This window comes from Pestalotiopsis fici (genome assembly GCF_000516985.1).
Source record: "Pestalotiopsis fici W106-1 unplaced genomic scaffold PFICI_Scf_7, whole genome shotgun sequence".
Taxonomy (NCBI): Eukaryota; Fungi; Ascomycota; class Sordariomycetes; order Amphisphaeriales; family Sporocadaceae; genus Pestalotiopsis; species Pestalotiopsis fici.
The window spans coordinates 2375588-2389539 of record NW_006917097.1 but is presented as its reverse complement, the minus strand read 5'-3'; the positions used below and the strand labels follow the sequence as shown (position 1 = coordinate 2389539).

Here is a 13952-nt window from a genome sequence, read left to right as displayed (position 1 = left end):
CCCTCCGGCTCTGCTTCCGTCCCTGCTGTCTCTGCCAGCTACCCTGCTGGTGGCATGCCTTCCGGCTCTGCCTCCGTCCCTGCTGGTGTGCCTTCCGGCTACCCCGTCAGCGGCAAGCCCTCGGGCTCTGTCTCCGTCCCTGCTGTCACTGCCAGCTACCCTGCTGGTGGCAAGCCCTCTGGCTCCGCCTCCGTTCCCGCTGTCCCTGTCGTCACTGCCAGCTACCCTGCTGGTGGCAACGGTGGCTACGGCAACGGCACCGTCCCCTACGCCACTGGCGCCAGCAGCTCCATCATGACCGTGAAGCCCAGCAAGTCCGCCACTCCCTCGTACCCTGCCAGCTCCCCGTCGACGACTGCTCCCGTCACCGCCGGTGCCGGTAAGATCGTCGGATCCGGCCTTGTTGCTGGACTGGTTGCCATCGCCGCCCTTCTGTAGACGGTTTTTTGAAGAGACTTGTATTTAAGCGGTTGGTACGGCCCGGTAAATTGGCCGGTCGGCTATAATTATAATGTAATAACCAGCGTAGGCGTTTTTTGCCTGGCCCATGGTTGTATTTAGTTGTCCATATGTCACAATTCAGAATACAAAATATACCCCAAACTGCTTGTTTTATGAGTATTGTGATCTTTGATTTCGATTGCTATAATGATTTCATTTTTGCAAAGCATCATTGGTAATGACCGTCTTCGGTCTGCTAAGCTGCACTTGACTTGATTGTAGTCAGCAGAGCTTACTGCGCTCATGGGATCCAAAAGTAGACGTTGGAAATTGCAAGGATCTTTGGGGAGTCTAGAATGCTTCTCTCGATGAGCCGGTTTAGAGTTGATGACGTGCTGTACCACGTCCGTAAGGGGACATGAGCTACATGGAGTGGACTACCATCTGCCATATCGAAAGGCCATGCTTCCTCATACTTTTGAAGAGTCCAATTGAGTATGACCCGCCTCCGCCAATGGAACGTGTTGACATTGGTGCTTAAGCCTCGCGACCGTTGTAAGATGTGTTAGGGCCTCGGTACATGTCCAGGTAAGCAGGTAATCAGTACCTTTGCGTATTCTGAGGCGCCCTGCAGGCGTATGTGGTGGACCTTGCTTGAAAGCTGGCACTGCCTGCTGCTCATCCTAGGTCAAGAAGTACCAATCGATGGAGGTCCCAGTCATTCGTACCCAGGTCATCTTGGTAAGGGATATCCGCGATGCCAGGGCAGCACGACCTTTTCCCCATTAATTAGACACTTGACAGCTGACATTTCAACGTCGAGGCATCTGCCGTTGGTCATGGCTGGCAGCCACTGAGCATGGTATGTTAGAACGGGGCCAATGTGGCATTTGCCGTTGGCTGCGGCTGCTAGGGTTACACGCAGCCGCATTGGCAACAAACAATCCACCCTGAAAAAGTCTCCTCAGCGGACATTGCCATCTCTACTAGTAAAGACGAGAATGCAAAGGGAAAAGAAAGAATAAAAAAGGGCCTTCTGGCCCGGTTCCATGGTGCCGTAATGATCTCGATGCTTCGAATTGCGGATTCCGGAGTCAGGACTCAGGGGATTATGTGAGCGGCGACGCGTTCCGCTACGAAGAATATTGGTAAGTAAAATGGATACATCGCAGATAGCGGAGCAACGGCGAAGCTATTCCATACCGCTACCGTTGGGCGGGCCGCAAAGAGGAGTCAATTGAATTTGCAGGGGGCAGTGTTGAGAGAAGAAGAGAGAGAGGAAGCTTGTCCAATGAGCCCGAGCTTGTTGTCAAACGAATCAAAAGACATCAGAACTTCCCAAAGATCATAACTTCGCATTATCCGCTTGATGCATAAGATGTTTATTCAGCACTGAGAAGCTACATAGAGCTTGGTTGGCAGCACTGAGTTCCTTCCCTCGTGTACGAATTTGAGTGAATTGCGTGGGGAAGGAAGCTACGTACTGTGTATGTAGGTTAGGTACGTACTACCTACCAGTGCTATTGATAGCTCCCGCTGGGTGCCTGCCTTATCAACAAGCCAATCATCGTCTATGACGCAGTAACGCGCGACAACATCGGTAATTCACGACATGTTCCGACTCTAGTACCTATATGCGAAATCGCAGCCTTCTCACGTGCGTCTGTGAATGAACTTTATACTCGTCAAGAGGTCTCAATCTACAAGATTGAGATATTTACACACAGCAACAGAGAAAAGGCCCTGGTATTGGCGTGATGGCGTCTCAGCAAGACCTACAAGAGCTGCTCCGGCTCTTGACCATGGCAAAGGTTCCCATCAAGGACGCCATAATGCGTGTCAAGGCACTCCAAGCCAAGAACCTCAGAACGTATGCAGACATTTTACCCCACCAACGTATCGGACCTCGCGCTGACGCTCTACGATGCGCCTCAGGATACAGCAGATAGCAGAAGCACCCCTCTCTGACATTGAGGCTGCCATCACCGATGCAAAGGCGGCCAGGAGTCTTCACAATGCCTGTAAAGCCCGACTGAAGAATCCCAGTCTTTCGTCATCCAGCAAACGCGCGGGTGCAGAGCTCCTCAGCGCGGCGCAGAAACGCTCCAAATCATCCTCGTCCGAGGGCTTCCTAGACGAGCGGACCCCATTGCCTCCCGCCGAGTATGAGGCTTCCCTCGCGCTTCCCTGTGAGACTGACGAGGACATGATCTCTAGAACGACCTTAGTGACGAATCGTGCGCCCCTTGTTCTGGCATTCGCGGTGGAGCTACTGCGGTACACGATGCCAGAGCAGCCACCTAGTTCTCGGTTGAGTCTTGCGCAGGCTGTCGTCAGTGCCAATTCCCGGAGCAAGGCCGTAAGTATTGGACTCGAAAAGGGTCCCAGTGCCGATGATGAGGGTTGGGGTCACGGACAGCCAAGGATCAAGGTGATGGGTCGTGAGATCGCTGTATTGAAGAGGGGTGGGTATGAGTGGACAGGACAGGAGGAGAGAGAAGAGAAGGACAAGGTCAAGGAAGAGGCTTCTATGGCTAGTAGTAATACTGTGCAAGGATCGGAAGAATATGACACAAAGCGAGCCGAGCCTACGGCAGAATCGACCATTGAACAAATATCAAAAACATGGTCAGCAAGCTCGCCCGTCACGTTTAAGGAATCGACCTTTATTGTGCGGGCAACAAAAATCACACAGGTCTCGGAGCGACAGTCAAGCATGCAAAGCCTCTTCAAGGCAATACCCAACCTTCAGACAGCATCACATAATGCTTGGGCCTACCGAGTGAAAAAGCCAGACATGTTTGGCTCTTTCACCATCAGAGAAGGATCCGACGACGATGGCGAGTCTGGTTGCGGCGACTTCCTGCTCAAGACCATGCGCGAATCTGATACCATAGACACGCTCGTGGTCATGACGCGCTGGTATGGCGGTATCATGCTTGGTCCGGACCGATGGCGAATCATGAGGAATTGCCTCAAAGAGGCACTTGCTGAACGATTACGTATCACAGGCGAGCGTGCCACCCTGACTGGCGAAGCTGTTTGGGGTCTTGACGCGGAAGCGATGAAGCAAAAATCAACAACTGCGTCAACCGGCGCGAGATCACGCGACGGGGGCGTCGTGGGCATGCCAGTTCATACACCAGAGTCGGCACGGAACTACCTGATGAGGAGCTTTGCTGACCGAAAAGAAGAGGGCGTGGCGTCTGAAGTGACATCGCCGCCAAAGAAGAAGACCGCCAAGGTTCTCGAGACCGAGAAACAGGAGAATCTGGGGCGGCTACTAGGAGCGCTACGGCTGTTGTATGACAGTTGGGCTGATCATTTAAGCGCCGCCGAGCTCGACAGGCGTGCGTGGACCTGGTATTCCACAGTGCGTCCCGAGGTTGCGGGTGGACAGGCGGGATGGGGTGCCAAGGGTGACCTCAAGTTGAAGAGCATACTCGATTTACGGCGCAAGGAGTCGTAGGCATCCTACCCATGACAAAACGTAGCATGAAAATGATACCCCGTGTAGTTTGCTACACTCTGTTTTGGAGGCAAGTCGGAGTCACGACACCTGATATGGACGACGTGGATTTTGACATGTTCAGTTGAAATTATCTACTATGAAGTAGTATATGGTTGCGAAACCTTTCCATCTACAAAGATCATAAAGGCAACGGTTGCCGACTTTTCATGCCACGGCGACTAGTTCAACGGCATTGGTTCTTTATGTACCTACGTACTCACCATCCGCAGTTTCAGTCTGTAGATGCAACCACCCTCCATACCGCAATCTTGTTTTCTTGACTGGCTTGGAGAAATGATTGAGGCATTGCGCAAGCATTGGAAAACCTGTTGCATCCCGATATGATTCGACCATAGCCAAGGGCTGCATGTGGAGGTACAGCAGAAATGTACGCGCGAAGGTTGTGTATCCATTTACACTGTGATATCACATCATGTTCCGACCGGGATAGACACGGTGTAGAGTAGACATGATTACTTATTACGGTGCGAAGCCGAAATGTCTCTAGAAAAGCCAGTGAAATTCACCAAGATGTCACTTGCGGATTCCCATAAACTTTTTATGAGTTCACTCCCACGTCAAAGTCTATAGAGAATAAATTCCTCTTGAGATAAGAGAGGATCGATACAAAAGACGACAGGCGAAATGGGTTGAGGGGAAGGTCTCGATAGACTGTTGCTTGCTCAATGTTCACTAATCATCGTATATGGATGCGGGCCTAGGCAAGCTCGCCACTTCAGTAGCACGCGGGCATTTGCATTTGGGGGTAACCCACCCCGTCCAAACGCCTGCGCATCATTGAATAACAAACATGTTATGATAAAGGGAGAAAAGCAAATTCTCACATGGAGGTTGCAGCCGATGATTATATATCTTTCCAGTACTTCCTTCACGCACATGTATTCTAATCATTTGTGTGTTTACTGATCATGGGTGATTATGTATACATACATCATGCAAGCAAAGACACGATTTTGGTCCGTGACCACCTCGGCCAACAGTGTGGTCTGACTTTTCCCTTGCTTGATGCCTTGAGCTGGAAGAGCTGGGTGTTCTGCAAGGGATAAATTTTGCTTGAAGAGTTGGGGCAAGTGTTGACATGATTTGTTGGCTACCAAATAACCCTCGCATCAGAAATAGGAGCACCTCGGCTGCAGTGATCACGAGGATGTGCAAAACACAAAGACGATTATATGATCACCGCCCATGATTCAAGCGTCCATCTCCTCCGTCAAAGGTGCTATATAACGAATTGCTGATTCTCGAGTATAACTATTGTTTGATCAAACAATCTAAATCTCAAGCCAGGACCTTCCAGCAAGACAGGTATCCAACAATTTCTACATTTCATCCCAGCCGATACAATAGAAATTACCTTTCACCACATCTTCAAATCACAAGCTCCAACAATGCCCATCTGGCACGTTCTCCATCCCGATACCGTCTTTACAGACCCGCGCGACAAGGCCGAGCTCGTCAAGGCCATTGTCGGCTGTAAGTTCTCCATATGAGTTGCCGCATCCGCAGCATTCCCTCTCCCTTCTCTCGCCGGGTTCATCAAGGAAAACAATCACTAAAGCCTTCTTCCGCACCACAACAGTATATACCTCGGGCGGTCTCCCACCCTTTTACGTCAATGTCTTTTTCCACAAATTCGCCCCGGGCGACGCCTGGTCCGACACGCGGTATCAAGGCAGCATCGAGGCCTTGGATAAGACCAATGCAGTAGCCGGGGTGTCTCAACGCGAGCGGCCCTTTGTTCACTTTGAGATTGATCAGATTGCCGTCAACATTACCAACGACGAGTGGGCCAACAAGTGGTGTGAGAAGGTCAATGAGGTATGTACTCGAGGGGGGAGGGGTTGGCGGAAATATTTCTCTTCCCCGACGCTGACTTGCCAATGCGATTCATTTAGGCTCTTAAACCTCATATAGCAGACAAGGGTTATGATTGGGAATACCATATTGATGAAACACCCAGGTCGCTATGGCGTACAAATGGGCTGTCCCCGCCGCCTTGGAAGAGCGTTGCTGAGCGCAAATGGTTCGAGGCAAACCAGCCATTGCCGTACGATAAGAGCGGCGCGATATTGGCCGAGAATAAGCTGTAAAGATCAGGTGATCAGAGTATGGGGAATTCATTATTCGTGAAAATGTGCTGATCAAAGGACTGTAACATATTTATATGTGTTTAATACATATTGTTCAATCTGCATGACTTATTGATCACACACAAGTTTGTTGTTTCATGGTTATTATCACAAATTGCTAGCGGAACGTAGAGCAATGCTGAAAAAAAAAATTCTGCAATGATCTATATATTAATACAACACGAGCAAGCCCGCAATGTAGACAAAGGCGGCGATCCTAAACAACATGCCCAAGTGGCTCAGTGTCGTCGCTGCCCACCTCGAGCCTTCTGCGGTTGTTCTCAAGAGACATATAAGGGACAAGGTACAGGCCAAAAAGCAGCGCAGTTCACAAATCCATTCTTCCCATCACGCCCTTGACGCCTCTAAATGCCATATTCATCGTTCCAATGACTCAAGGTCATCATCATCGTCGCGTAGTACTTTTGCCGAATCAAACGCCAAGCGTGACCGTGTGTATTGGTATCGTGATCATTTCTGAAAGCAGTGACGTCTACCCTTGCCTATGCCTACAAAAAAAGGTTCCCCTGCCTAAAAATCGGACTGTGGAAACAATCCAGCACATGACGTGCAAGGATGCTGCAACGCTGGAACTCAAGCGCCCCGAGATTTTGTTTGGTGTCATGGAGAGAGAAAGAGAGATGCTAGTGGCATCAAAAATGACGATTAGTAGTGAGTGAGACGGCAATATTCTGTGTAGCCGTTGTATGGATGTGTTTTGTTGTATGACGGCTATGTATGTTGCGGGAGATGGGGCGAGCGGTGTGGCGCTCGTTAATTATGACAGGTTCTCGACGCTTCTAAAGATACTCTGGAACCTATCTCGTACCTCTCTGTCGGCCTTGATAAAGGGCTGATCGAAGAACATGTACTTCTCATTCCTAAGGAGTTCGAGAGTCACATAAGCCAGACTCCACGGCTGGGGCCAAAACCCAGAGAAACGCTCGAGGAGGATGCGAGCTATCTCCTGACGAATATCGAGCTCCTCTGGATCATTGACGTCCTGGCCCCAGAGCTCAAACAAGAGTTTGCTAAAGTAGCTTGAGTGAGGTCCAGTGGATCGCAACTCGTCGACGACGCTTGTCAGGAAGAAATAGCGCGCCTCGGGGTTCAGCTCATGAGCCAAAAGAGACAGCGTAGCCGCGTCGGGGGATCGGGGGTTGAACAGCTCACCACCATCCTGCTTTGCTCGGTTGATGGCGGACGTACCAATGTGCAACACCACAGCATTCACAAGGTTTGTGTTTGTTGTGATGGGCACATTTGCAAATATGGTTTGTCGAGCCTCATTGCGGCTGATGGCATGAGTCAAGTGAGCCACAGCATCCTCCGATGGTCCATGGTGAACCAGTTGACCAACGAGATCAAGCAGCCCGTGTTCTTCGAGATAAGCCTCGGCCGTGTTGTAAGGGATCATGGCGATCTCGATGGTGTCTTCACTCAGCTCATCTCCACGTGGCGTCGCCGACAGGATGATGTTGCGAATTTGCGTCGCATGTGGGGGAAGGAGGCCACACAGCTCCGCGTGGTGTCCGGCTACAAAGTCGGGATAATCGTGCTGAAGAATGACCATAAATTTGGTCGCCGCTCTGACAAACTCCTTGGCGACATCGGCCATATCAGTCACTTTGAGGTGTTCACTGACATTGCGCAGGAGAGCCGACAACAGCTGCATGAATTGAAACCAGCCACGAGTAGGTTTAGGGGTCAAGATCATTGGCATAAAGAGCCGGTGCTGGATCAATTCCAGCCAGTGGAAGGCGAAGCCGGGGAAACGCTCTGGTACAATTTGCACAAGAGTATCGGCCAGGCGCAAGAGAAGCTGCTTACGATGAAGGACGAGGTCGGTTGGAGAGGTTGCTCCTGACAATGCAGACTGATCTAGGACACGGTGCGCCTCGCAGAGCAACATGGCGAAGAAGCGATAGAACGCACGGGCGTTGAAGTGCTCGCCACGTTGTGTGTGATGATGATTGAGCACCAGTGATCCAAGCATGAAAACGGCATCAAAGACTACCACGATTCCGCGTCCAGCGTCATTGACTTGCATGAAGTTGACCTGAGCCAGCACACCGACAAGACTTGCCAATGCATCAATGGCATTAGTACTGTCATGCGCGATGCCGGCAAGTGTTGTCTGCTCATGAAAGGTAATCGCCATCTCTAGAGCCCGGCGAAGGAAGGTCATGAGATCATCCTTGTTGGCAATAGCGCCTCTCTCCAAGAGCTGCTTCACGAATGAGGTCGCTGCCTTATCGGGAGTGCTGTGATTGAAGTATTGTCGGATCCACTCCTCAAAGAGGTATTCAAACTGGTCGAGCTGAGAATTCTGAACTAGGTGGCCTGGTGGCAGTACACCCGAGCTCAGGATCTTTGCCTTGAGGCGCTGACTGATTTCGAGATCCGGTTCAGCCATGATCCAACGCCATGCTTGTGGTAGACTGCCAATGAAGTCGCCATACAGAGCAATCGGTCTTTCGCTGCCGAGTGTCAGATCCCATAATCTCTCAAAGTACTCGAGTGCACCGTCCTTGCGTTGCATAAGTGCCGTCTTGGCCGCTTCATCAAGGAGCTGCAGGTTCAGAAGTTCGGTAGGCATCAAGGCAGTGACAAGATGGACGTTCAGGAAGCTCTGCAATGGCTGATTTTCAACCAATGCCTGCACTCTCTCGATGAGGACTGCCCCCGATCCATAGATTTTCAGCAAGGACTCGAGAATGTGGACCAGGCTCTCAAGAATCAGCGAGTTGTGGTCAGGCTGACTGAACAGAGTTTGTGTGATCTTCTCTGCCGCATAAACGGCGAAATCATCAGATGACTGGGATGTTCTAATGATGAGCTGCGTGAGCGCATCGACAGCTTCCATAACAGGATGGTTTCTAGGCAAATCACTGAAATGGTCCTCACGCGCCTCTGCAGCAGCACGTTGCAGCTCCGACAGCAACTTCTGCACCCGCTCTGCAAGAGCACGAGCATCGACCTGGTTGATAGGGGCTACTGCGGGTCGGCCGTTTGTCATGGGAGTTTGCTGCACGTGTGGGTACGGGATTTGGGCAGGCATGTGCGGAGGCATGGATGGAGTCTCCCCAGGGGTCGAGACGTTCGGAGGAACGACGCTGTACTGATCTTGAAGAACCTCGTTGGCAATGTTGCGTGTAGCATCAGAGGCTGAAGCAGCGTGGGTTTGGGTGGCTGGGGCCAAAGCACGCGACTGTCTGCCAAATTCCTCGTAGATCGCGAGTTGTTCTTGATTCAAGCCGCCCATGTTGGGAGATAACTTGTACGGGTTCGGAATAGTCATTGACCAGCGACTAATGAGCGGGTCGATATACGGCTCATTGGGTCGCTGGCGGCGGTGATGACGTCGAGCCTCAAGCTCCTGCTCGATCATCTCTTCAATCTCGGGGACAGCTCGTTCTTCAGCATGCTTCTCGATCACACTGCAGGCGAGATCTAAGTTCGACGTGACGCACATGATGATTGTGCCTTCAGGAAGTGGCTGTTGTAGTTCGCTTGACAGTTGGCGCATGTAGTTGGTGATGTTTGCACGCAGAGGTTCTTTGCTAGTAACCAGAGCCAAACTCCCAGCAGTAGCCTTCACCATCGTAGTGGCAGAGTCGCGAATCCTTTTCTCATCAGCCTCGGTAGCAAAATCTTTGTGGATCATCTGTGCGGTGGAAATAGCAGCAATAGTGACGGATCTATCCACAACAGGCGTAATGATGTCGTTGAGCGCTCGAGTCAGGGCTTGACGAACGATATCGAGCAAGCGACTGGCGCTAACAACCATTTCATTGCTAGGAGGAATCGAGATTTGCGAAGTCAGGTCTGGAATGGACACTTGCACCGGGTGAGGCGACAAGCCTGGTGCGCCTGAGACGCCATTAATCGAGAGATTCTCAAAAGGCTCGAGAGCCTCGGCGGTAGCCAGGTCAGTAATCTCATCGATCTGTGCGCGATGCTGTGAAAGCTCCTGTGACGGCTCGATGCTCTTGTGGTCGAGATTCAAGTCTTTGCATAGAACTTCGATCTCGAACTTCAAGTTGAGCTTCAGATCACCATTGTGGTAAAGTTCGATGAGCAGGTGTAGTATGTCCATTAGCCAAGGATTCGGGGGTCGGTACACAGTAGACCGAACACCTTGAATGAGAACTTTACAGACAAACGGTATAACCACGATCAGCCGTTTGGTATCATAGGCTTCAACTAGGAGTTGCTTGAAGGCAATGTTCCGATGCTTGATGGGCTGGTCTCTGGCAATGGTCAAAAGTCCAAGCCATGCGCCCAAATTCTTCAGGTGCGTTCGCTCCGTAGAGTTTTGCATGGTGCTCTCAGAATTGATCATCCGTGCGACACTAACATACGTCTGTCTCAGCACCTCGGCGGAGAGTGCCTTGTCCTGGAAGAGCCGCACAAGATCGAGGTAGACTTGGTGATAATTAGGTTGCATCTTTGCTCGCTCCTCGACCAAGTGGCTTGCAAACCACTGCTGGTATCGAAATTCGAGAAGTTGTCGAATGTCAGCATGTACGCCTTGGAGCTTGGAGGCCGTGAGATTGTTGAGGCCAAACTGAATCGTATCTTGAATGCTCTCGTTAGGAGTCTCAAAGTGAGCACCAGGAGGGGGTTGGTCCGCATGAACGGACGCAAATGGTGGGAAAGAGCCCTCGCCTGCACCAGGTGTGCCGTTGACTTGGTTCTCACTACCACTATGAGAAGCACCCGTCCCGCCATTTTGGGTTCGAGAAGATTCATCCTCACTATCTTTGGCAACCTCGATCGCCTTCTTCCATGCCTCCGTGCCCTGCAAGCCGGGAATCTGGATCAGCTGATTGCAGAAGCCCGGCCACTCGCGGAAGCGGCTGAACAACTGCATGAGTGCCTGAAGTCCGAATTTGTACATTGACTCATCGGGAGAATGGTCTCGAACAGCCTCAAGAATCATGCCAAGCCCAATCTTGAGAGGCAGTTCTGATATCAATTTACGAGATATGATACCACCGAAGAGTACCGCAGTCGTCGCTAACGCTTCCAATGGATAGTCGGGGAAGTGAGAGTATTCGTCAAATAATCCGTGGATCATGCAAGCGAATACGTCTTGGTCCAGCGGGTCGCGAGAGTGCTTGTATCGTAGGAGAGTGTCTACAATATCCTTTACTTGGATGTCACCGGAGTACATGGTCTTGAAGTGCTCCTCCATACGGACCACTGCCTGCGGAGTAAGCGCATTTCCAGTCGCACCATTTGCATTGATTATGTCATCGGAGCCTTCGCCGTAGTTGATCAACCGCGGGTAGGCAATGATACACTGGCGCTGGACCATGACCAACTCAGGGAGAGGTGATCTTGGCATGAAGTCCTCGAGGATCTGCAGCATTGCGGAAACGGTCTTGACTTGCAATGGCCAACTTTCCTTTCTTGGTGGCTGGCCTTCTGCGGGTCGTTGGAACCGCAATTCCATGTCAGCTTTGATGTGCAGGAATTGCAGAAGTGAGCGTGCGACGTTGTCGGCTTGACGCATGTTGACATTTGCCCACTCCTGAAGATCAAGGTAGCCTTCGGCATGAGCCAAGGCAGCCAGATCATAACCAAATCCATTTGACAGATACACCAAGTCGTTGAGCCAGCCGTGCTTCACAGCATGCCTAAAGATGATGGGAAGGTCCAGTGGCGTTATGGCATGAGCTTCAAAAAGACGTTCCATCACCCAATTTTTATCCTTTCTCCAGAGGCTGTCCATAACAAAGGGACTGAGGGAATTCTCCTTGAGCAAAAATTCGGCGAAAAGCGAACCCATAGTATCCATGGCCATACTAGGCCAAGGCTTTGGAACCCCGAATGCAGACACAAGGAATACATCGAGGTTGGGGATCACAACATGCTGAAACAACCTCTTGGCCTCGTTGCTCTGAGACGCATGAAGTGAGTGCAGAGCGACCTGGAAAATAGCTGACAAGGCGAATACAGAGACAAGAGGATGCTTGATAGCTTCCGCAGCTCTATCGCGGACTTCTTGGGGTGATTGATCGTACTCGTCAAGAGAAAAGGTTGTCTGCAAACCCGGTATAGTTGTCGCGTCCAGTTGCTGAGGTGTCAAGGAAGCGAAAGCGCAAATAAATGCGAGTTGCGTCTCGGGATTGTCCCAATGTGAGCCTCCCCAGAGAGATTGTATATCAAAGGGCAGGCCCTGCCCCTGCTGCGCAATAGGCAGTAGGGCTTGGTAGATGCGCAAAAATTGCGAAGCAGACACCCTCACATCCCGATGATCAAAGTACGAGAGAACTGTTTGCCAGGGAAATGACGCAGGCAGAACACGTCTGAGGCCTGCGACGAGGATTGAGGGGTCATGCCGTGGGGTTTGGCTGATTGTGGTGTATAACAAAGCCGAGGAAACCTGTTCCGCGCTGAGATCAATGTTCTCGGGACGGTTGACCAGGAACTCGCGACAAGCCTCTTCAGTCCGTGTAAAATCGGCACCGGTTCGTTGAATGTATCGGGTGAGTGCATTGGCGGGTTTATCGCCTAGTATGCGCATCAAATCCAACGAGGCGAGAACTTCGAGTGGCGGAGCAGTTTCCAACGATAACCATCTTGCCTGAACCTTGTGGGCGAGCTCCTGCTTGGCAGATGAGTTGAAGTTGGGCGGGTGGCCCTGTACATAACGGTCGACGATTAAAGCAATAAAGTCGCTGTCAAGATCTGCGTGCGCAGGCAAGTCTGCACGCGCAATGATGTTCATGAATGTAGGAAAATTAGTAGAGAGAATCGCATCAGCTGTAGCATTGTCCATTGTTAGCCTAACAGCCATTGATCACAATCAAGACATTGTGAAAGAACGGGAACATACCCTTCGTCTTGAGGTTCGTATCGGAACCGAATTTGAAGGCTAATGCCAGTATTGTCTTTTCGAGAGCATCGAGCTTGAAGTGCTCCATGAAAGTCGATAGGTCGAAATTCCTGAAAACATTGTCGGTACCCGTCTCGATCGATTCGGCTATCTTGCTTGCTTGTTCGGGGTCGTGCGATATCTTTTCCATCTCTGCTGTGAGCAAGGAGTAGTCGCCCGCGTTTGAAGCCGGGCGATTGGAGCCCTGGAAGATAGCGCCGGCATTTTGGGCTACCAGCCGGGCGAAGTATCTGGGAAAGACTTCCATGCCGTGGTCATCGATGAGCTGTGAAGAGACGGAGGTTAGCTGACCGCTTGTGGGGAAGCTCTTGTAGGATATTTGAGACGCCGGCTCCCAGTAATGAACAAAGCTCGAGCTGCAGAAGCTGTCCAACAAGGGATTGAGTGCGACGGCAGCAAATTATGGTCACGCGCCCGTATTTGAGGGAAAAGTCTCAAGAAACCAGAGAGACAGTTGAAGAGAGTTTGGACATACCTTCTTGAGCTGGTCTGCCTGAAGTTCCCACTTAGCTCGGTCCTTGTTGTTGTCCCTGAGTAAGTTCAAGAGCACATAAATCTGGGTAATGGTAATGCTCTTGTCAAATCTGTGGCCACTGGTCGGGCTACCAGTGATGGGGCTTCCGGCGGAGCTTAGGCCTCCAGCCTGGGTGGGCGGTGGTATGGGTGAAAACGTTCCTGATCTCGATTGTGAATGGGTCGCCCGGGATGGTGGAGGGACCATGGGCGTAGGTAAGAGTCGAACAGAGCCGCAGAATGGAAAGGGGAAACGGTGATGCAGCAGCGAGGTCTCGGCTAGTGACTTGATGCCGTTCCGTGTCCTTGCCGGCAGTAGTATGCAGCTGTCAAGCTCTTGCGCGGGCGTGCTCACACAGTCTGTGATGAGGCTGTGGACTAGGCGACTGTGCAGCAGAAGTCGGGATGGGCAACGAGGGCTAGGATGCGC

The 13952-nt window shown here is 51.3% G+C and overlaps 3 protein-coding genes across 3 annotated transcripts; 2 read left to right on the top strand and 1 right to left on the bottom strand.

Annotated features, from left to right (window-relative positions):
* Window positions 1-2198: 2198 nt before the first annotated feature.
* On the top strand, window positions 2199-3910 carry PFICI_10358 (uncharacterized protein; the record flags this gene model as incomplete). Its single annotated transcript, XM_007838939.1, has 2 exons — window positions 2199-2311; window positions 2377-3910. The coding sequence occupies 2 exons, from the start codon at window positions 2199-2201 to the stop codon at window positions 3908-3910; spliced, it is 1647 nt and encodes a 548-aa protein (XP_007837130.1).
* A 1451-nt stretch (window positions 3911-5361) lies between these two features.
* On the top strand, window positions 5362-6063 carry PFICI_10357 (uncharacterized protein; the record flags this gene model as incomplete). Its single annotated transcript, XM_007838938.1, has 3 exons — window positions 5362-5446; window positions 5553-5791; window positions 5869-6063. The coding sequence occupies 3 exons, from the start codon at window positions 5362-5364 to the stop codon at window positions 6061-6063; spliced, it is 519 nt and encodes a 172-aa protein (XP_007837129.1).
* An 817-nt stretch (window positions 6064-6880) lies between these two features.
* On the bottom strand, window positions 6881-13730 carry PFICI_10356 (uncharacterized protein; the record flags this gene model as incomplete). Its single annotated transcript, XM_007838937.1, has 3 exons — window positions 6881-12876; window positions 12950-13274; window positions 13485-13730. The coding sequence occupies 3 exons, from the start codon at window positions 13728-13730 to the stop codon at window positions 6881-6883; spliced, it is 6567 nt and encodes a 2188-aa protein (XP_007837128.1).
* Window positions 13731-13952: the final 222 nt, after the last annotated feature.